The sequence below is a fragment of the Balaenoptera physalus genome (genome assembly GCF_965194825.1).
Source record: "Balaenoptera physalus genome assembly, chromosome: 7".
Taxonomy (NCBI): Eukaryota; Metazoa; Chordata; class Mammalia; order Artiodactyla; family Balaenopteridae; genus Balaenoptera; species Balaenoptera physalus.
In genome coordinates, this window is record NC_138886.1 from 48,808,635 (window position 1) to 48,830,781 (window position 22,147).

At 37.8% G+C, this 22,147-nt stretch overlaps 1 protein-coding gene across 12 annotated transcripts in view; it reads left to right on the plus strand.

The window, feature by feature from the left end:
- TRPM3 (transient receptor potential cation channel subfamily M member 3) overlaps window positions 1-22,147 on the plus strand; it is a 926,458-nt gene that overhangs the window by 739,837 nt on the left and 164,474 nt on the right. For all 12 annotated transcript variants that reach the window (XM_082470822.1, XM_082470807.1, XM_082470810.1 and 9 more), the window contains one exon: window positions 4,884-5,058. In XM_082470822.1, coding sequence (XP_082326948.1) covers window positions 4,884-5,058 — 175 coding nt within the window. The remainder of the gene's footprint in view (window positions 1-4,883; window positions 5,059-22,147) is intronic.

Genomic DNA, 22,147 nt, shown 5'->3' on the forward strand with positions numbered 1-22,147 from the left:
CCATCACTGACAGACTCATTTTCAAAGTGATTAAGATCTTCAAGAAGTCATCGCTCATGTAAAGTTTGAAGCCTCCTTTCTAAATGACCTGTACTGTAATAATCACGTGATCTGTGGCTTTGATCATTAAGACTTAGCTAAATATCAATCTTCTATGCTCCATCTCCATGTAAATATAAACCGTTTTCCAACAGCAAAAAAAATTATTCCTTAGGCCCACTGGCATTTTAGATCATATATAATGATGTTGACAGTAAACCAAAGGATTAATTTGGTTTGGTCAAAATTCTATTTATCCAAGCATTTCACTACAATACACCAAATATTTTTACAGGTGGCTGAACTGATCGTAGATTATAGTCTCACGTCGGCAGAAAGAGAGAGAAAAAAGGGGTCTTTCAGAATTTTAAGACATTCTTCTCTCCCTGCCACCTCCCTTCTTTACACCACCCAACGCAATCTTTGTTTACACCAATTTTGACAATATTTGAATTATTGGAAGCCCAGGCTTAACTGCGTAGTGGTCATAACAAAATGGGACAAACGTCTAAGAGGTTATCTTCTGCAAAGGACCATTAACTGGGGTTCAATTTATAATTTGAAAACCCTAGGTCAACCTGGAATCCTCTAGAATGTACTTGCTAAGTCCATTACTCAAGCTCACGTTTTTGTAGGCTATAATGCTTCCAGTTCCAAAATTACAAAAACTAAAGAGTGTGGCAAACATCTTGCCTCTTCCTGATTAAGCAACTCTGCATTGCTCTAAAATTAAATTCTAATGGAAATCTCTAAGAAGTTTTTGGTTATAGTAGAAAATGAAAAATTATTGCAATCAACTAAGGAATTAGCCTACTTTCCCCAAAACCAAAAGAACAAGTATTGACCAAAAAGTTCTCTGAGGGGCCTAGATAAAATGAGAACTTTTTTGGTGATAATAGATAATAGAAGTCATATTTTTTTAAAACTATAAATCTAAACTACTTTTTGTGAATGGTCAGTAGTTTCAGCTGAGCAAGGCTTACATTTGTGAAGCTCTTCAAAGGAATTTATGTTAATTTTTTTGTGGGCATAAAGAAAATGGTAGTGGTCCTTATGAATCCAGCTGGATCTGTAGTGAATTCCCAAAATGTTTTCTTTATTTCACTAATAAAGAATATACCGTTCTTGTTTTTTAAAATGCTTTTTCTTTACTAATGATGTCATATGCTACAGATTTGTAAATTTGTGGTTTTCTCTAGAGATTTTTTTTAATATCCTACATCCAAAATGTAATTTAGAAAAGAAAATGTGAACAGAAGAAATAAAGAAAAACAAGGAAGAGAGAAAGGCATGAAGGATGGGAGGAGAGATAACCTATAGACAGTGCTTCACCTTGGAAACTTCGGCCAGTCACTATAACTGGGTAGTAATAATGTGATATAGTTTCCCTGGACATAGAGTTTTGTTTGAAAACCCATTCTAGAACCTGTCTCAGAGGCCTCAGTGAGCTTCATAAAAGAACACAAACTGATGCTCTTTGCATATATAGTGGTCCCTCAGTATCCTTGGGGGATTGGCTCCAGCCCTACCCCCACAGATACCAAAATTGCGGATGCTCAAGTCCCTTCTATAAAATGGTGCAGTATTTGCATTGTAGCCTACGCACATCCTCCTGTACACGTTAAATCTTCTCTAGATTACTTATAATACTTAATACAACATAAATGCTATGTAAATAGTTGCCAGCACCCGGCAAATTCAAGTTTTGCTTTTTGGATCTTTCTGGAATTTTTTTCAAATATTTTCGATTTGCAGCTGGTTGAATTTGTGGATGTGGAACCCACAGATACAGAGGACCAACTGTATATCAGTGTTCTTAATTTAGGGTGGGGCTTTGTAAGGGTCCATTAGCAAGATTTTTATGAATAGGCTTCAGGGATCCATGAACTTTTGAAATGCATAGAAACATTTTTGTGACTGTCCTTATGAGCATTTATTTTTCTGGGAAAAGGATCATTAGCTTTCATCAGATTCACAAAAGTTTTCAAAGATTCTTGTCTCCAAAAAATAGGCTAAGAACCATTGCTTTAGGTCATTACTAATTATTTGATATCATTTTCTTTTCTCAGAAAAAAGGTAATATGTGTGACGGGTGTGTGTGTGTGTTGACAAAAAGGCTTAATGTTACCATATATCCATATATTGGCAAGTTTAATTTACACAAAGCATAGTTTTAGGAATGGCCTGATTCTCTACCACCTATAACTAAGAAAATCAAAAATGCTTTTGTTTTAGGCTATAAGGGTTTTTCATTGTCTGTGGAACAAATTTCCATGTATTATCACTAAAGGAAATGGGAGAGAATTTGGAGGAATAGATATATTGGATATATTCAGTTTATGAAAAAATAGATGATATTTTGATACTTTACTCCATCCAGTTTTTAGCCCTGGAATATATATCTGAATTAATGTAGTTCTTTTCATCATTTCAGTTAATTACAGCTTCATTCCAAATATAGGAAATCTGACCATCTAATTGCTTCTGTATTTCTAGAGGTTATAACAATTTGATTTATTGACAAATATAACTGACAGCTTATTGCTCTCAAATCTTCCTATGAAAATTGATCCTTTGCACCTGTGTTTCCTCTCAAAGAGAGGAGAGTTTTCCAGCCATCTTGCCTATTGTTTGGTAGACTCTGGATCACTGGAACATTCTAGAAGATCCATTCTATGACTTCTTCCTCCATGAGTGGATCACAGTTGGTCTGTGAGTAGGAGTAAAGATCCACTGATAGAATCAGTGCTCAAGAATCAGAATTTGGCCAAGGCCTCTCTTAGAAGATCCTAGAAATAGTCTAAATGATATCATTTGGTATAAAACAGTAGGTATAGCGTATTGTCCCTTGACATGAAACAATATGAGAGCATGTGCTAAAGAGAAGCAAAGGGAAAAACTAAATAGCATAGTATTTTGGAAATACCTTATAAAATCACTTGAAACATTTAAGCTTATGTTTAAACTTTAAACATAAAATACTTTATAAAATAACATTTAATGTGCCTTGGAAAAGAGTCTCTTTTCCAAGGCACATTAGAACATAAATCCATATAGGGGTGGGTATTTTTTATGTCAGAAAATTCTCCTCCAAAAGAAGTGTGCTGTATTAACATTTCAAGTGAGCCCTTAATCTTTAAAGTGCCTTTCAACAGGAACTTACTTAATCCTCATAAACAATAGCAGTGGGAAAGTGTCTCCTTCATAGACCCCCCAACAGAGCTTTAAAGTAGCCTTTTGTCTGAGTCATTAGAGCTTCTAGGTCAAAGGAGAACAGCATGACCTTTTACTTCCCTCTCCTTGGTTTTGAAGGAGTAATTCTCAAAAACTCCCCATCCACAGAAAACTCTGATGGGACTACAGGTCATCTCTCTCTCCCAATTCCTTCTGGGGAACAAAAAAAAATCTTGGCTTTTTGCCTTAATCAACAATTGTTATTTTCTTACATTTTTTAAATGTAAATTTAAAACAGCACTCTTTTTTTGTGTAACTGGCATTTTGGACCATTCTTTCCAGATGAAAATCAAACCATGAAAAACACTGACTTAGAAGAGATAAGGCCCTAGGAGACTGATGTACTTATACTTTAGAAGTAAAACAGGTCACACAAGTCTAATAAAATCTCTTACTAATGGAGCAAGAAATCAAACACCAACCTATTATTTCTCATAGGGAAGCAGTTTCTTGATAAAAGATAAAACCATAACAGAAGGAGGAAGAGGAAGGAAGAACTGAGGTGATTAAGGGCTTTTTTCAGTTCATATTTCCGGAAGTGGTACAGAATCTTGACTCTATTTTTTAAGATAACTGCTTTGTGTACCTTACAAAACCCTTTCATTTTTATGGCACTGCCCAATTTCCTAACTATTCTGAGAAGATAGAGTGAGAAAATACAATGTGGTACCAAATTGAGCAAAAAAACTTATTCAATGAACGATGATACTTGAGATGTCACTTGAAAACTAATTTAATTTCTTTCTCATCATGTCTCTCATGGACATTTGTTTTTAATACTTCTCTTTACTATGTTAGGTTGAACATACGTAAGTGTTGATGTTAGGGCAGTTTTTACTTGAATACAGCAATGTCTGTGGCTCAGCATAAATAGCTGAAATCCCTTAACTCAACTGAATTCAGAAAACGTTTGCCCATCGTGTGCCTGGCACCTTCCTCAGTAGTGAAGGACACAGTAATGGCAGAGGACAGATGCCATATCTCCTGAGTAATTTATTATAACTATTCTAGTGTTAAGAATCCATAATCAAGCTTATCACCTATGGTCAGGAATAGATAGACCCCTAATTTTGCCACTAGTTGATTCAACAAGTTAAAATATGCCCCCAGCTGATTTTGGTAGTCTTTAATAAAAAGAACCATTTAGGCACTTTCTTAGCACTGTGATGACTTCAGGGAGGTGGCATTTTTTTTAACTTCCCACTTTTCATATAGGAAACTGACCGTTGGATCCATATGAGACATGCTTAAGATCGCATTTAGCTTCCAGTCTTTTGGCTGCTGGCCCAGCACTTCCTCTACTAACCAATTCCTTTCCCACCCTCCTCACTCTACGCCTCCCCTGTGAGGTATAGTCATCAGCGCTTTAAAACCCCAAAACCCTGGGAGTTGCGGGGAGAGGGCAGAGTCAAGTGGACTCTCTAGCGGGAAAATTCTGCTAAAGGGTTTTCTGTAAATTTTCGCTCCGTATGTTAGCCCTTCATATGTTGTTACCTCCCCCATGCTCAGTAATTTTAGTTTGTGCTTTTTGTTTCTCTTTTTGTTTCTTTGGTTTGCTGGCTTTGTGTTCTTTTCTCTTTTTTTCCTTTTCTTTTCCTTTTTTAATGCAGGAATCGGTCAAGGCGTTCCAGTGGTGGCACTCATTGTGGAAGGAGGACCCAATGTGATCTCAATTGTCTTGGAATACCTTCGAGATACCCCTCCCGTGCCAGTTGTTGTCTGTGATGGGAGTGGACGGGCATCTGACATCCTGGCATTTGGGCATAAATATTCAGAAGAAGGCGGGTAGGTAATTTTCCAGGCCCCAGAGTTGACCTGTGAGTGCTAAGCTTGTGTTCCAAGCTTGGAAGAGAGGGTGTGAGTTGATTAATCATTTGGCGTGGGAGGGAGGTGGGGAAGAGCAGGGAAACATATCTACATGTCCTATGAAGTGGGAAATTCCATGAAAGCTCTACTAGTCCACACTGATGCTAAAGAGAACTAGGGGAATGGAGGGGTCATAGGATGTGGTCTCCTTTCTGTTCTCTTCATTCTCCTCTCTTGTCCTCCTCCCACTGAGGAGAAGCAGGAATTGGGTTTTAACACGTGAAGCACAGCTAACCTGGACTATACAGTACAGGTTAGTAACTCGAGAGAAGCTAGGATGTGCAGCTTCCAGGCTTGACCTCCAAACACCACCTTCCCCAAGCTGCCATGTGTGTACAAATGCTAAATGTTTACAAAAGCATTTGGTGGCCTGTCCCATCAGATCCCTCTAGACTGGCTTGGAAAGTAGATTCTCTGCAATGGTAACCACTCTGTCCTGTGTAACCTGCTCTTGACCCCCTCACACACTTTCCTTGGTCTAGCAACCCCCGGATGCTGCTCTCAACAGTCCAAAGTACCCAACCCCATGGAGGACTTCCTTTCATGGCCCTCCCCCCCAAATCTGAGATCCCCCTCAGTGAATCCTGAAGTGCAGGCACTCCTGCAGAAGATTAGATCAAAGTCATTCATCTGAAGGTGTGAATGACTTTAAGGAAGAAAACTCAAGGGAGCAGTTGAAGTTTTAAATAAGGAACTTCGTAACCTAATCAGTTCTCCTAACACATGAAAGTAGTGGGAGAAAGAAACCCCGAAGGAGTTGGGGGTCTTTTATTCATTCCTTTCATAAATATACAGTAATTGTCTACTGGGTGCCAAGCACTAAGATATGAAAAAGAATAACAAGCTATTCCTACCCCAAAGAGTTCATAGCAAGTCTTGTAAGTAGACAAGCATATCATTATACTAATAGTAATGACACGTGAGCTTGCCTACTCAGGCCACTCCCTCCTCCACCTCTCTCTCACCCAGCCTGACTTAAAATAGACTTGGCATGGCAGCTCAATACCCTCTCTCTCCCCAGTCTTCCTCTTGTCTTTGCCAGCAGCCCAGCACTCTGGGTGAGCCATTAAATCCGCACACTTCCCTGGTTAGTACGTGAACTTAGACATGCGAAAGGAAGACGGCTGGAGACATAAGACTCTCAGCTTAACATTGCAAACATTGACAGTGGCTTTAGGCCCTGTTAAAGCTTTTGATACTAAAAGAAAAAAAGCTAATTTTTGTACGCACCAAGTTGGAGTTTGCTTACTGGCAAATTCAATGAAGTTACTGTTATCTTCTTCTTTAATAGTGAATATCAGTCACATTTTCCTATGTGTCCGCATGTCTGTTACCAGAAAGAGTTCGAGATCCTCAGCTATGCTTTGCTTTTAGCCATAGTTCTCATTGATTTAAATATAGCAATTGGTTCTTTATTCAGAAATAGGTTAGAGAATGTACAGTTTTTAGCTTTGGTGCTTTTTTTCGTTTTAGTGCTTGCAATTATTTTGCTGTATCCCTAAAAAGTAGATACAAGTTTGCACTCAGAATGCACATTTCGTTTTGAGAAACCTCAGCATTTCAGGTTTCCAGGTCTATATACAGTGAAAGTCTGGACCTAGTGCTTGTTTTTTGTCATTCTCTCGGGTTGGGTACCTTGAAAAATATTAAAATCTCTGATAAGTTGCTTTTCCTGATTCTGTTTTAATATAGGAGAAATGTTATACATTTTAGAGCTGGGTAAGACTCTATATATTATTTAACCTAGGGGACAGATACACAGAGAAATTAAGTGCTTTCCCAAGGCCACACAGCCCATGATCCCAGGCCATTTCTGGTGTATTATAAAAATTCACTGAAATGTGTTTTGTGGTATGTGCCCTAGTGTTTCTCATATAGTACTTGAGTGATACTATCTTTTAAATATATAGGTGTACTTAAGCTGCCTTCAGTTTCCGCTTTCTGTTATAATTGAATTTTTTTGTTATTCTGTGTAATCAAAGAAAGATAAAATCAATGTATTTCTGGTTATAAACCAACATCCAAGCTGATCACCTCTACATCATGTAGATTCTTTTCTTTCTCACACCCAGACCATCATACCTCAACTCCAAAATTAAGAGTCAAAAATACCATGCCCTTTCATGCGTGTAACTAGTGTGAAGATAAAGAGTTAAGATATAATTTTTTTTAAAATTAATTAATTAATTTATTTTTGGCTGTGTTGGGTCTTCGTTTCTGTGCGAGGGCTTTCTCTAGTTGCGACAAGCAGGGGCCACTCTTCATCGCGGTGCGCGGGCCTCTCACTATCGCGGCCTCTCTTGTTGCGGAGCACAGGCTCCAGACGCGCAGGCTCAGTAGTTGTGGCTCACGGGCCCAGTTGCTCTGCGGCATGTGGGATCTTCCCAGACCAGGGCTCGAACCCGTGTCCCTTGAATTGGCAGGCAGACTCTCAACCACTGCGCCACCAGGGAGGCCCAAGATATAATTTTATATCTTTGGAATTATTAAAATTAAAATTTCAATAATTTTCAGAAACATTTAGAAATGGTTATTAAGAATATAGAAGACTAAAAAGAGCATTATATTTGCCAGTCTAAATATATATATATATATATATATTTTAAAGTTATGATAAAAATACGCTCTGCTTCAGGAAACCGGTTATAAATTTAACATGATAAAATGCATTCAGAATGTCTCTGTGTGCCATCTGAATAACTGCCAGAATTAATCATGTTTATTTACCTTGGTAAGAAATTGTCCAGCCACACATGTGCAGCCAATTTTAAAAATCATTAGTGTGCTTTACTATATGCTCCTGAAAAAAATGGCCCACCTGGACTTCATTCATCAAGAAGGATTTCTTCTTTGATTTTCAACAAAGTCCAACAGAGTTGAGACATGTTTCACTGCAAATAGATATAAACGCATAACTATATGTTCATATAAACAAATCTATGTGAATAAATGTGTGTGATCGTACATATACTATTGAACATAGGAAACATACATACCCTGTTTATTAAACATGAATCAGGATTTGAAATCACTTATTTTTATTTTTCAGTTACTTTGGTAATTTAAATATGATTTTTTAAATTTTAAGTTCATTTATAGGTTGTTAAATAGTATAGGCCCAAGCACTATAAATTTTTATATTCAGCTGTAAAGCTTTTCAATTTTATAATCCTAGAGGAGTGAATAGAATTTACACACACTTATGTAGTTTAACTTTTGTGAACTTGATATTTTGACTTTAAATTCCCTGTTATCAACTACCTTCCAAGAATATGAATTTGAAGGGGAATCGCTCTGGAAGCAAATTATCATTGGAAATACTGATTAACTTTTGTAGATGAGATTATGTGAGGTAGAAAAAGTCAGACTGTATCTCTCCCAATGCAAATGGGTTTGGATAGACTAGGAGACTGTATCTCTCCCAATGCAAAGGGGTTTGGATAGACTAGGAGACAATTGCAATTAAATTCTTATTTTTATCTTTTTTCCCCATCTCTGTTCTGTGGACTATACTACCAGAAAGAAATGGTCAAACTTTGTTTTTTTCCTTATTGACATATTGGATTTTCTATTTCTCATCTGTCATAGTTTAGAATGAGTCACAAGTCACTTTCCCTACCTAATTTCATTGCTTTAGAAATATTATGAAATATTATTTCTGAATCACAAATGACTCAACACTGCAGACATAAATAGATTAATGCTGTCTACATAGCATTAGATTCAATTACCTCAGTTTTTAAATACTAGGATTCCCCTTTTTGCTGTGTTGACTAACCAAGATGACCAGCATTACCCATAGTCAGGAGCACCTTTCCGGCTGTAGGTTTCTGAAGTTGAAGTCGGAGATTGCTTTGCTTGATAATTGTCAACCCAAGTCTCAGATTGCAGAGAAATGTGGTCTAGCCCCTCATTTATCAATTAGTGAGCAATGACTCACAGACGAAAACCGTCAGCATGAAAAAGGCATCTGAATGAATGTGAGTCCTGAGATGATTACCCCCATTCATCCAAATTGTATTATCAATGCTTATGTTTATTTTGACAAGTTTGTCCCAAAAATAATCATCCGGATTTACCATTTTTAGATACCCTAGGCAAGAAGCAGAACTTGCAGTAACAGAAGGCCTTAAAGTTTTAAGTAGTCATAACTTTTGGAAAGTTATTAATGGGGCAAACACCAATAGACTTCACATCCTTATGTGCCAGTGGAATTTGCATCAGGTATTGTGAAGAATAAATGAGCAATGGCTTGCTCTTGAATACGGGAGATAAATATTTTATTTGAAATAAAAGTCTGATTTGCCTGTTTAAAGGGAGCTTAATAGGGTCCCTACATTTTTGAATTAGCTGAAATAAAGGCATAAATGGAACACAAAGTAGAAATGAAGAAGGAAAATTTTGCTGCATGGCTTCAGATTATATAACTCTATCCTACCAGAGATGTGACAAGTTTGTTTCTCTCCAAATACACATCAAAATGACCAAGGACAGGAGAAAGTCACCAGAAAACTAGTCATTTTAGAACCCCAGGTGTAGACTGTATTCCCTAGGGCATATCATTCTGTGCGGTGGCCACTCTTTCCTTCTGCTGCTCAAGAGATTTCCAGCTAAAGCTGAAAGATGCCACAGGCCGATCATTTGTCTCTGTAAGATCTGCTGAAAGAAAGTAATTGATCTCGATGGTTTGTATTCCAGCATGATTTAGACATAATGGGAATGTCAAGTGAGAAGGAAGGAAACCAATAACAGGCATGCCAACTTCAAGTGTCCATTTTATTTTTTGTTAATTTCATCTTGCCTTGTCTCTTTTCTAGAATTTTCTATAAAAAGCATGTCAAAACTGGATTCTGTTTTGTGACCTCAGAAGGGAAGTAAGAAAAATTGGAAACATCTTGTACAGACACAGAATACTGGTGGCTTTATTTATAAAAAAGTGCTGGTTTTGTAAACTGTTTTCCAAGTTAACATTTAACTGTTAGAGGACGGGCAGGACGTGGCACTGTCGAGGACTTTGGAGATTAAATGGAGACCTCCAACACAGGCATGAATACAGATAACGAGAAGGTCATGTATGCTATGATAAATGTATAAAGTGTTACCAGAGCACAAAGCAGTTGAGTGTGGCATTCCTCATGAGAATCTATTCAATGAAAACATTTATGTTAATTATCCCCAAAATGGCAATATTAATAACTCTATTGCTTCCCTTCCCCTTTTCCATCAAAAACTATATCTAAAGTGAGAGTCAGTATGAATGATCAAGGAAAAGCTAACATACAAACCTCTTTTATGCAAGTCAACACAGAAAAAAGAATCAATCTGAATAGGATTGAAGGAAAGCTGGTAAAGGGACAAATTATATGAGACAGTATGGTGTTTTGTGTGGTGGTGTGTGTGTATAGATAGATATTATTAAACTGAATTTATATATGCTCAAATTCAAAGTAATGAAGTTAATTGATATATTAATAATAATAATATTTTATAATATTTATAATAAATTTAATAATTTAATACTATAAAATTTAATTTTATATAATTAAGTATATATACTTATATATAAATGATAATAATATGTGTATGTATGTGTGTGTTTAAATTTTAAGTGAAAACTTAAAAGTAGGACTGATAACCTCAGTTTTCAAATCAATCACCAGGTATTCTTTGAATGCTTGTTTTAAGCCTTTCCTGGAGAGGTACAATCTCATTTGAACTAATATAATAGAAAGTAATTTTCAACTAGATGTTAGTTACTGAATTCTAAAAGGCAGAAAGAGGCAGAGGTTGGAGTAGATGGAGAAAGTTTCATAAAGAGAGTATTATTGCAATTTTTCCCTCCGTGGAATATATAAAGATATAGTTATATGGATACTTAGGTCACTGTATCCAAGTTCCACAAGGCTAGAGTAGCTTCATTTATTTAGGAAAGTGCAAAATAAAATAAATATTTTTTCCTTAGAGTTTGCTATTTGATCCCTCCATGTGTGCCAACATGGGGAGAATGAAGCATTGACTTAAAAAAAATCTAGATAGTTCATGGAGGAAAGTACCAGTGAAAACTTTTATTGATATAAATTGGCCGATAAGTTCTCTACATTGATTAAATTTACTTTAGAATTGCTCAACTCCAAGTTGGGAAAATGTGGTCTTGAACATAAAGAGCAAACATGAGAAAAACACAGAGCTGGGTAATCCATTACCGTAAAGAAATCCTTTTTAGGGAACCACTGCCCAGAACTTTTAGATAGCCCATCAATGCAAGTGAAGACTTCAAAGGTACCAGTTGTGTTCCCCTGAGATTTGCTTAGCTAACTCTCGGCCACTTGTTATATAGAAAACTTTCAAAATAAGCATGTGGTTATCACATTTCAGCATGCCTGAGAATCACCTGGAGAGTGAAAGAAAAAGTCCCCTAAGTATCTTGATTCAGTGTAGCTGGGCTGGGGTGCAGGAAACTGTATTTGAAACCAAAACCCCAGATGATTCCAATATGAGTGGTCCATGGACCACACTTTCAGAAACTTTTTAAAAATTTATTTCATTGAAGTACAGTTGACTAACAATGTTGTGTTAATTTCTGCTGTACAGCAAAGTGATTCGGTTATACATATGTATATACATTCTTTGTCATATTCTTCTCCATTATGGCTTATTACAGGATACTGAATGTAGTTCCCTGTGCTATACAGTAGGACTTTGTTGTTTATCCATCCTATATATAATAATTTGCATCTGCTAATCCCAAACTCCCAGTCCATCCCTCCCCCATCCCCCCCCCCTTGGCAACCACAAGTCTGTTCTCTATATCTGTGAGGCTGCAGAAGCTCTTTTAAAGTTTATAAAAATTAGATTTCTCTTTGTATTTCTCTGGTGTTTCCAAAAACAGCTTCTTCACTTTCTATGCCTCATGTGCATTCTACTCACACAAGTCATTGCATTGTTACCACAAGCACTTTGTACTCTCTGCCAAACTTTGTCTTTGGAACCCAGTTGACTTGAAAAGTGTATTTAGCATGAATCTCCTCATTTCTTTCTTTATCACAGCTGTTCTTCGTTCCAAACATCTGTCAGACTTGAAAATTCTTCCCTTGAAGAGCAAGCTATAGCTCTTCATACAGCATAAAAATACGCATTTAGACAGGACTGGGAGACTTCTCTGTTAGTATTTTTATTTATATGGATTTCTTAAAGCTATTCAGCTCACCTTCCTGTTTCTCTTGAAAATTATTTTCTGAGTAGTTCAAAAGGTATGAACAATTTAAAAAGAGAAAGAAAAGAGGATGAGGAAAGCAATAGTACTTAAAAGTGAAGTAATGCTAGTTGGTTGTGAATGATGGCTCTCAGCTGTTTGAGAAGCCACTGACAGTCACTGGGGCCATTAACTTCAGCATTAGAAGGTATTACCTCACTTTCCTTTAACTTGACGATTGCAGTGGATAACCATTTAAGAGTCCCAATTTCCCACTTGCCTCTAGTATTGATTTTCACTTCTTTAAAGCCCCTGGACCCCTTCTCAAATGAAATCTCTGGTAGAAGTGCCATTTATAAAACAGACAAGACACAGGTTTACTCTGTTGAAGCTGGGGTGGAAGGCCTAGACCACTGGTTCTCAATTTTTACCTTGCATCAGAATTACCCAGAAGGCTTCTTAGAGTCCACATGCCACAACTAAAAAAAGATCCAGCATGCTGCAGCGAAGATCCCCCGTGCTGCAACTAAGACCTGGAGCAGCCAAAAAAAAAAAAAAGATTAAAAAACCATTAGCATTAAAAAAAAACTACCCAGAGGACTTCTTAAAACGAATTGCCGGATCCATACTTCGAGAACCACTGGCTTAGCCTCCTTCTCTCTGCCTGGTTCTCACCCACTAAAGCAGTTCTGAAGCAGCTCTGGAGCTCATCCTCAAAATTCCAGGGGCTTCTTTGTAGAACCCAGTTGAAGACCATTAATCTACATGTTAAGCCCACGTTCCTTTACTTAAACTCAACACTCTTTGCATTCTGGCCCCAGCCTCTCTCTAGAGCCATCTCAATGAAACTTGCATTTACCTGAAACCCAGCTGAACTGTCCCCCTGCACTGCTCTCCAAGCACAGCATGTTGCCATAGGCCTCTCTGCCTTAGCATGAGATGTCCATGTACATTTCTTTACCCCCTTAATTTCTAGGAAATTTGTCTTTCTGAAGTCCAATGCATAGTTACTCTCTCATGAGAGCTTTAAAACCCACATTTAAAGAGCTTTAAAAATACATTTAAAACTTATCTGGGTGAGGTGCAGATAATAAACTCTCCTGGTATTTAATCCCTCTACCTTAGAGGAAATGAATTCTAAATCAACCTGGCTGACACTAGAACCTGCAGCTGCTTAAAATACAGTGTATTAACATCTCACCCAGTGATCATTAATAATAGATAATGTTTGGAATGTTCTTAATGGATTTCCCTCAGATTCCCCATGCAATTCTCAGATGTTGATTATGAGCCACAGGATTTATGAAAACTATTTACAGCAGTAACTACCTGCTTAAAAAAGCTTCTTCATCCAGAGAAACACTAAAGATGCATTAAAGTAGGACTCCAAGGTTAAGTCAAGTTTGTACTTCTGAAAAGTACAAACTAGAAAAGTCTCCATTCAGTTTCAGTAAAGCCTGTCCTTTATTGTCCTAATTGCTGGACAACCATCCTAGAGTTAATATACATGTTCATTGTGTTTTCTGGGTTTATTCAATGTAAATGAAGTGTCCGTCCATGAGCAGTGTCCCCCTAAAGGTCTTAAGTAAGCAATAAAGAATCGGTTCTTCTAACTCCATGGAAACCACAGTTCAGTGTCTTAGAGACAGGCCTAAAATTTGGAGCTCTTTGACCCTATGATCTTATTGGTTTTCACCATTTGACAGTGTATTTGAGATTTATTATCTCTGGTAGAGGGATGACAAGTTTTCATCTTGAGTGTCAACGATAATCAACCAGTAGTGGCTTCCTAAGATGATGTGTTGAGAGTGATTCTGAGGCCACATCTGGACTCAGGAAAGATTACTGTGATAGATTAGCAATGATGCAAAGAAGGAAATTTATAGTCAAAATACCATGGATGTCTATTCTTATTCTTGAATAAAAACAAAATCTTTTAGCTAGCCTGTGTATATCACTACCAGGCAACCATCAAGCAGCACATTGAATTATGAAACCAGGGGAAAAATAAGAACCTTATCTGCCTAAAAGATACTTAGGAACTACTCAGTTTTTTTATCAACACTGTGAAGCACATCAGTCTTTAAATTATCTGATGATATGAGCCTTTTCACACAAGCATAATGCATAGGATATGAGGGACAAGAGGCTCTTTATTGTGGGGTGGTGCTGTTTGGAGCTGGACTGAGGGACAAAGTGCAATTGCTAATGGATAATGTATTAGGAAAAAGAATAACTTTTTCAAAAACTTAGGAACTAATTCACCACAGAATACATACAAAAATAGAGAAAAGTATATTTGCCCCAGCATCTCATAGAGTAGGATATAGGGTTAGAAGGAATACTTTGACAAATTACTTTGAAAGAGAAGTGATATTTACCACTCCTTTTCCTCCACACCCCTGACCCTCCCCCCAATAGCATACTTGAGGAATTGAAATTACTGTTTTTTAAAGCTTCTACATGCAGGAGCCCGATCTAGACACTTTGTTTCATAAATGCTGTGAGGTAACTATGATAATTATCTCAATTTTATAAATGAGGAAATTGAGTAGAGAAAGGTTAGGAAAGTTCAGTATCGCACAGCTAGAGAGTGGTCTGCCTAGGAAGATTAGGGCTGGAACCTCTGCTCTTAGCAGCTGCACCATGTTGCCTCCTAGGAGAATGGGCCCCAGGAACTGCAGGAGGTTTACTTGCCCCAGAGCTGAGTTACTCCGAACAGAGGAAGCTGCACCCAGCTTCCATCTTCTCCTTCTTGTTTCACATGCTGGTTAACTTCTCCTTTGAATTAAATGTTGGACCAATGTTTAAAGCATGTCAGTTGAAGAGGTGCCAGTGTTTTTGCCTGCCCAAGGAGCCTACACATCTCAGTCCAGCTCTGATTCTGTCTCTCATACAGGGCCTAAAACAATAAAAGTTTGATTATTCCTCTTGCCTGGCTATGTGCAATATTCACTGATGGGATTTCACTTGGCATGAAATCAGAGGATGTGTTTTCCTTACAATTTTGGCAGCAGAGAAGCTACCTGACCATGTGGCAGTCCCCATATCCTCTGGCAACAATTCAGTTTCTACTCTTGGGCACATTCATAACCAAAGGCAAAGAGAAGAGGAGGAATTGGAGAGATGCAGCCAACACTGTTCAGGATTTTTCACCTTAAGTCCCGCTAGTCCCTGACTAAGGTGGAGGATTTGGCACCTCTGCCTCAAGAGCAGCGCTATCCACTAGAACTTTCTGTGGTGACGGATATGTTCTGTATCTCTGCCGTCCAATCAGACAGGCACTGAGCTCTTGAATTGTGGCTAGAGTGACTAAGGAATTGAATTTTAAATTTTATTTAATTGTAATAAATTTAAATTTGAATTGCCACATGTGGCTGATAGCTCGCACAGCTCTGGCATTTCTGTAATTGGATTCTACCACACTAGGAACCCTTGAATGTCTGATAGATTTCCAATGTTATTAGAAATTGTTCCCTTCATTTTTAAATTACATTCTTTCATCCAACCAACATTATGTACTCAGTCATTCAATATTTTTGGACACCTACCATGTTCCAGGCACTATTCTAGGTGCAGGCAAAAACACACCTGTGAGCCAAATAGACAAACATTTCTTTTGTGGAGCTTACATTTTAAATTTTAGCAGGGTTAGATAGATAATAAGTAATATACATAATAAATAAGCCTGTAGAACATTTTAGAAGGTGATATACTATGGGGAAAAGGAGAAGGGTGAGGGGAATCAAGATAAGGAGGTAGAGGAAAAGCCTCTGTCTACAGCACATCCATGAACACTGAGAGAAGGAGTACATAAGTAATATAACATGTAGTCCATGCATCCAAGGAGTTAGAGTTAGTTAGGATTTTCTTAGATTAATCTGTCTTTCTTTATGAAATGCCAAATACAAGATGCACAGCACAAAGCTTGTCTTATAATAGGTGTTAACTGCCTCTCTTAGCACCACCCTCAACCCTACCTCACCACCTACCTTCTGTTTCCTTTTGTATGTGTATCTAAGCCTTCTCTTTTACTATATCTGGCTCAGGATTGTAGAGTGGGTTTTAAAAAGTAGATAGATATTAGATAGGTAGGTAGGTAGATAGATAGATAATAGGTAGGTAGGAAGGTAAGTAGAAAGAAAGAAATGTAAGACACATCACTCTGTGGTTAGTGGTAGGTGAAATTTGCCAGAGAGCAGACTGTACCATCAAGGTATGTGCATCTTGCCCAATTATAAGCAGCTTCTCTAAGATCCTTCCAACTGCCTCACACTGCTAGATGGAAACCCTCAGGAAAAGCCCAGGTGAACAACTTTTCTAGGCCAGATGTTCAAACAAGATCAGAGGTACTATTTCTAACATGTCTTAGCTAATAAAGGCCATTTGTACCTGGAGTTGATCCTCAGTAAAACTTGGGCAAAGTAGTTTGGTCACTTTTCTACATCCCATTCACATCTTCCCCAACTTTCTATCCAACTAGTGCTTCCTGAAAAACATCAACATCAGTCAATTATAGCTAAGTAGTTTAACATGAAATATCACGTTAGGGCTTCTAATTGTTGAGCAAAATAGTTGTTTGCCTTTTAATTAATTAAAAGGAACTTGGGGCATCTGCTAAGTTAAGGGAGTAACTCTGAGAAAGTAGTGGATCCTTGAAATCACATTACTCAGTCTTCTCACATATAAGATATATAACATCCTGTCTCAGGGATAAAACAGAAGAAATCTCCTCTTGTATCCAATTGTTTAAACAAATCACTAACTTTACTACACTGAGCTGAGCCTATATATTTAGGTTAGTATAATTCATTGTCAAAGATTATTCCTTCTTATTCTCTTGTTCTCTTAAGCCCAGCTCTGATGCTTTCAGCTATGTAATCTTTAGCAAGTCAGTTTACCTGTTCAGGCTTCAGATTCTTCATCTGTAAAGTGGTTGTTCTGAAGTTGTATCATTCCTTTATCCCGAACTTCAAATTCCTCAATAGAATTTTCGGATTAGCACTTTTCCTAGAACACACAGACTCTAGAAATATCAAAATATAAGCTTCAGGAGGAGGTCATAGTCAAGTAACAGTTCTGATACTAACAGCAGTTTGACTTCAGGATGACATAAAATTATCTAGAGTAGTGGTTTTAGGGTATCTTAGGATCACTTGTTTGTTTTTACATGACATTGATGAACATAATACAAGAGCTAATGAACTCTCTTCATTGATACCCTTCTAAGTGGTTTTGAATTATAGCCTTGGGCTTCCCTGGTAGCGCAGTGGTTGGGAATCTGCCTGCCAGTGCAGGGGACACGGGTTCGAGCCCTGGTCCAGGAAGATCCCACGTGCCGCGGAGCAACTAAGCCTGTGCGCCACAGCCACTGAGCCTGTGCTCTAGAGCCCGCGTGCCACAACTACTGAGCCCACGTGCTACAACTACTGAAGCCTGCGTGCCTAGAGCCCGTGCTCCACAAGAGAAGCCACCACAATGAGAAGCCCACACACCGCAACGAAGAGTAGCCCCTGCTTGCCACACCTAGGGAAAGCCCACGCGCAGCAACGAAGACCCAACGCAGCCAAAAAAATAAATAAAATAAAATTAATTAATTAAAAAAAAATTATAGCCTTTTCTATCCCATTCACAGACCTGCTCCATCCAAATTTTATAGAAATACTGCAGTTTTTCCCTCCTGCGTAGAATTGGTCTCCTCCAGCTAATTTGCATATTCAGTACCTTGCTTCAGCCCTGAGCTGGGCACAACGTTGGGATTCCCTGCAGGTGCGAAAGCCCCTGGGGTATTTAATAATAAGAAAAAACTGCTTATTATTGAACACCTACTACGTACCAAGAACAGTGCTAGGTGCTTTCTATACCTTATCTTTTTCCAAATACATCAACCTACAAAGACATATTCTACCCCCTTTCAACAGATAAGGAGATGGAGGCTTAAAGAGATTGAATAACCTGCCTCAGGTCCCTCAACTAGTAAATGAAAGAACTGGATTCCAACCAAAGGCACCGTATCATAGTGCTTTAATTATAACATTCCATCTTCTATAGAAGATTGCAAAACTGACCTCACCCCTTCTATGTACGACATGGAATTAGTTGAAAAAATGTAGATGTATGTTGAGTTGATCTTTTTAATTTTAGTTTATTTTATTGTAGTATAGTTGCTTTACAATTTGTTTAAATTTCTACTGTACAGCAAAGTGATTTAGTTACATATATAATTCTTTTTCATATTCTTTTCCATTATAGTTTATCACAGTGAGTTGATTTTTATGTGATATAATTACTTCCATAAAAAAACAACAAGATCTATGTTAAGGAATTATCTTGATATCACTGAAATCCTTAAAGTCTTTAAACAGTTATTGAGCACTTTTATGGGCAAGACATTGCCCTCAGCATTATGGGGGAGACACAGTGAATATGCATCTCCTCCTGACGAGCTACAAAGCAATTCAAAAGGGGAAAACAGTCTCCAGAAGTAGAACCAAATATAGATTATTTAGTTTGGTGGCCAATTCATTTCTAAATACCCTTTGAGTTTAAAGAAAAACTAGAATATTTCTTAGAGATGGATCTGATTGAATAAAAAACGATCAAGAAAATCAGATTGTTGGGGGATGAGGGGCAAAACCCTATGCCACTTCTCTCATTCTCCCAAAAAGGTTTGAAGTCCATCCCAGCATGAGGAGCAAAGGGGAATGGGGAAGACCACCTGGTTAGCTGCCACAAAGTAGCTAATGAGTAGGCAGCTACACATTCACTCAGTCAATCCACAGATATGCTTCTAGAACCAACAATGAACTATGTACTCTTCTAGAGCTTAGGTACAGGAAGTGTTAAGATGCATTCACTCCTTCAAGGAGTTCATAATCTACTGGAGGGAGACATACATGTAAATAAATAATTCACATACAATATAATAGTAGTAATTAATATGTATCCAGTGCTATGGGAACATCAAGAGAGTGGTAATCAGAGACTTCCACACAGGAGGTGGACTTGGAGCTGAATTATGAATGATGAGCCTGAGTGACGGGATCAGATGTAGAGAGTATTTCAAGCAGCAGGTACAGCAAGTTCAAGGGCATAGAAGCATGCAAGAGTCTGGTGTGTTTGGGTGATAATAGCATTTTATAGAACATGTGTGAGAGAGTTGCAGGGGATGAGCCTAGCTGGGAGAGAGACCATGATAAGCCTTAAATGCCATATGCAAGTTGAGATGTTATCTTGCTAGTGACGGGAAGTTATTGCAGGGTTTTAAGAAGGATATGATAGAATCTGATTTGCCTTGTAAGAGAACCATTCAATCAACACTGTGGGGAATATAGTAGAGGACATAGAGAAGAAACCAATTAGTGATCTGTTGGTACCATTTGCATGAGTCACCTCTGCCTGAATTCTTGGCCCACAAAATTATCAACACAATAAATAAATACTGTTTTACATTGCTAAGGTTGGGGTGTGTTACCTATTAATAAATGACCAGAATATGTTGACACACAATCCTGTGAGTTCCTTGAGGCTAGGACTGAATAGTATTCATCTCTCTACCTCTAGTATAGTGCCTGGCACATAGTAAACACAATATTGTTTGTTGAATGAATGAGTGAATGAATGTTTAGGTGCTGCCTGCATGGGATGTTTGCAAGGCTGCATTATAATTAAACCTCCAAATCTAAGTATCTCTGTCTCAAATGTAAGAAAGAATGGTGATCTCTGACCTCACTGAAGTCAGAAAGTTATTTCTCCGACTGCATACCTGGCGAGCCCAGTGGTATAAGGATTGGAGTGTCCTTATACCGCTGGGCTCTCCAGGTATTCAGAGCACTGTTGATCCCAGGGGAGAGCTCTGCATTACACACAGAGGCCCTGGCCACTGGTTGTGCTACTTGACAAGAAGGGCTGGTCAGTGATGCTTTCCTAAGGAGCATTGTAGGGCTGAGCTCTAATAATAGCAAATGTTTACATAGGACTTGCTGTGTGTCAGGCACTTTTCTAAGCATTTTGCAAAGATTAATCCATTTAACATTCACAAGTCTATAAGTACTATTATAATTCCTATTTTACATATACAGAAAATATGACTTGGAAATACTAAGTAATTTGCACAAGATCACACAGCTAGAAGTGACAGTTGAACTCCAGACATCCTGGCCCTGGTGACCATGATGCCTTTATTCATGATGCTCTCCTGCCTCTCTGGGAAGAATCATGCTGTTACTTGTAACCTCAGCCATTTGGGAAGAACTGATAACTTTTACTAAGGAAGAAAGAGAAGGAGAAATGGAAGAGAAGAAAAGAAAAATACCAGTCTCTGTGACCTTAGACAAGACATGTAGACTTTCTGTGCCCTAATGTTGTATTTAGTAATTTGCTTTCGTTTCAAGCAAATGATAAAATTTCTTTTTTTTAGACCATTAGAGATTCCATGGGAAATGATGTTTTGTAAGTACCAAACAGTGGTATTGTTAACAGTCGTTTTTATTTATACAAGTAAAATTTTCTCCCATTGTATCTGAATAGGTTAATAGAGAGTGTCTGTGGGGGCATACGAAGGGCCCCTCTCCTCAAAAGCCATTAGCCTAAGCCTAGCTGTTTGAGTCCCATTGAATTCTGAACGCGCTTTCCAATTTTTAAATCTAGGAACAAAACTCTGATATTGCAGGTAAATTCATTTTGAGAAAAATATGTACATGTGGGTTGAATTGCCAGCATTTGAACAGAATATTAGTAGCAAACTGTGGGAAGTTTTGTTGGTTACTCTGAGCACTGGATGAAACTGACCTATTTCAGATAACTCTGTGACTCATCTGAAAAGCTTCAGATCACAAGTACAGCATTTAAATGGAGACACAAATGCTGTAGTGTAGAGATTTTCCTCACTTCAGTGACTACACTTCCTAATCAGAAAACCTTCTAATTTGAGGTGTACCAAAAATAGCATTGGTACATATGGAACCACAAATTAACAGTTTCCATAAATAGGCACCCCTTTGTCAAAGACCCAATTCTAAAACTAAAATTTTACATAATACTATGACCATGTTTTGGTGTCAAGAAATTTTTAGTCACTATTCTAGTGCCATAAAAAGAAATCTAAAATGAGCTTATTTCTATTTTTTGCTCATGATTAAATATAACAGTCAAGATTTTTAAATCATTCCAGTGTTGTGCAGAAAAAAATATGTGAAGAGCTAGGAAAGTAATAATTTCAAGAAAGTAGGCCTCCCAGTATCATAAGGAGTATAGTCACAAAATAAGAAAGGTGCGGTGGAAAAGACGGAGTAAGAATTTGTGCCAAATGGAAATCATCTAGTTCAGCATAGAAAATACTTGTGGAAAATTAGAAGCAAATGTAATCTTCAGTGTACTAAATGCACTTTGTCGTTGTCCTCATTTACCAGTTTCCCCTTATCTTCTCCAAACGTGTCTGATTTCCTTCAGATATTTTCCATGTAACTAAAACGAAAAGCAATTTCCTACAACACATACATGCAAATGTCTACCTCCAGTGCAGATCAGTAGGAAAGTGAAAGGCATATTTATAGATTACAATCAGGAAAAGCAACACCATGGAAGGAAGGCTGAATTCAATAGACCCAGCTGAAGCACTAAGATGATCAAGCTTTGTGACTTTGCACACATCATTTCACCTCTTTGGGCCACAGTCTCCTCTTCTGCAAAATGGAATGAATACCTGCTTTTCTCACAGACTGTTATGAAGAGCAAATGAGATTATCTCTGTGAAGCCCATTGTGTGTCATAAACACTGCTGCACTATGAACACATCAAACCATTATACAGTGTCTT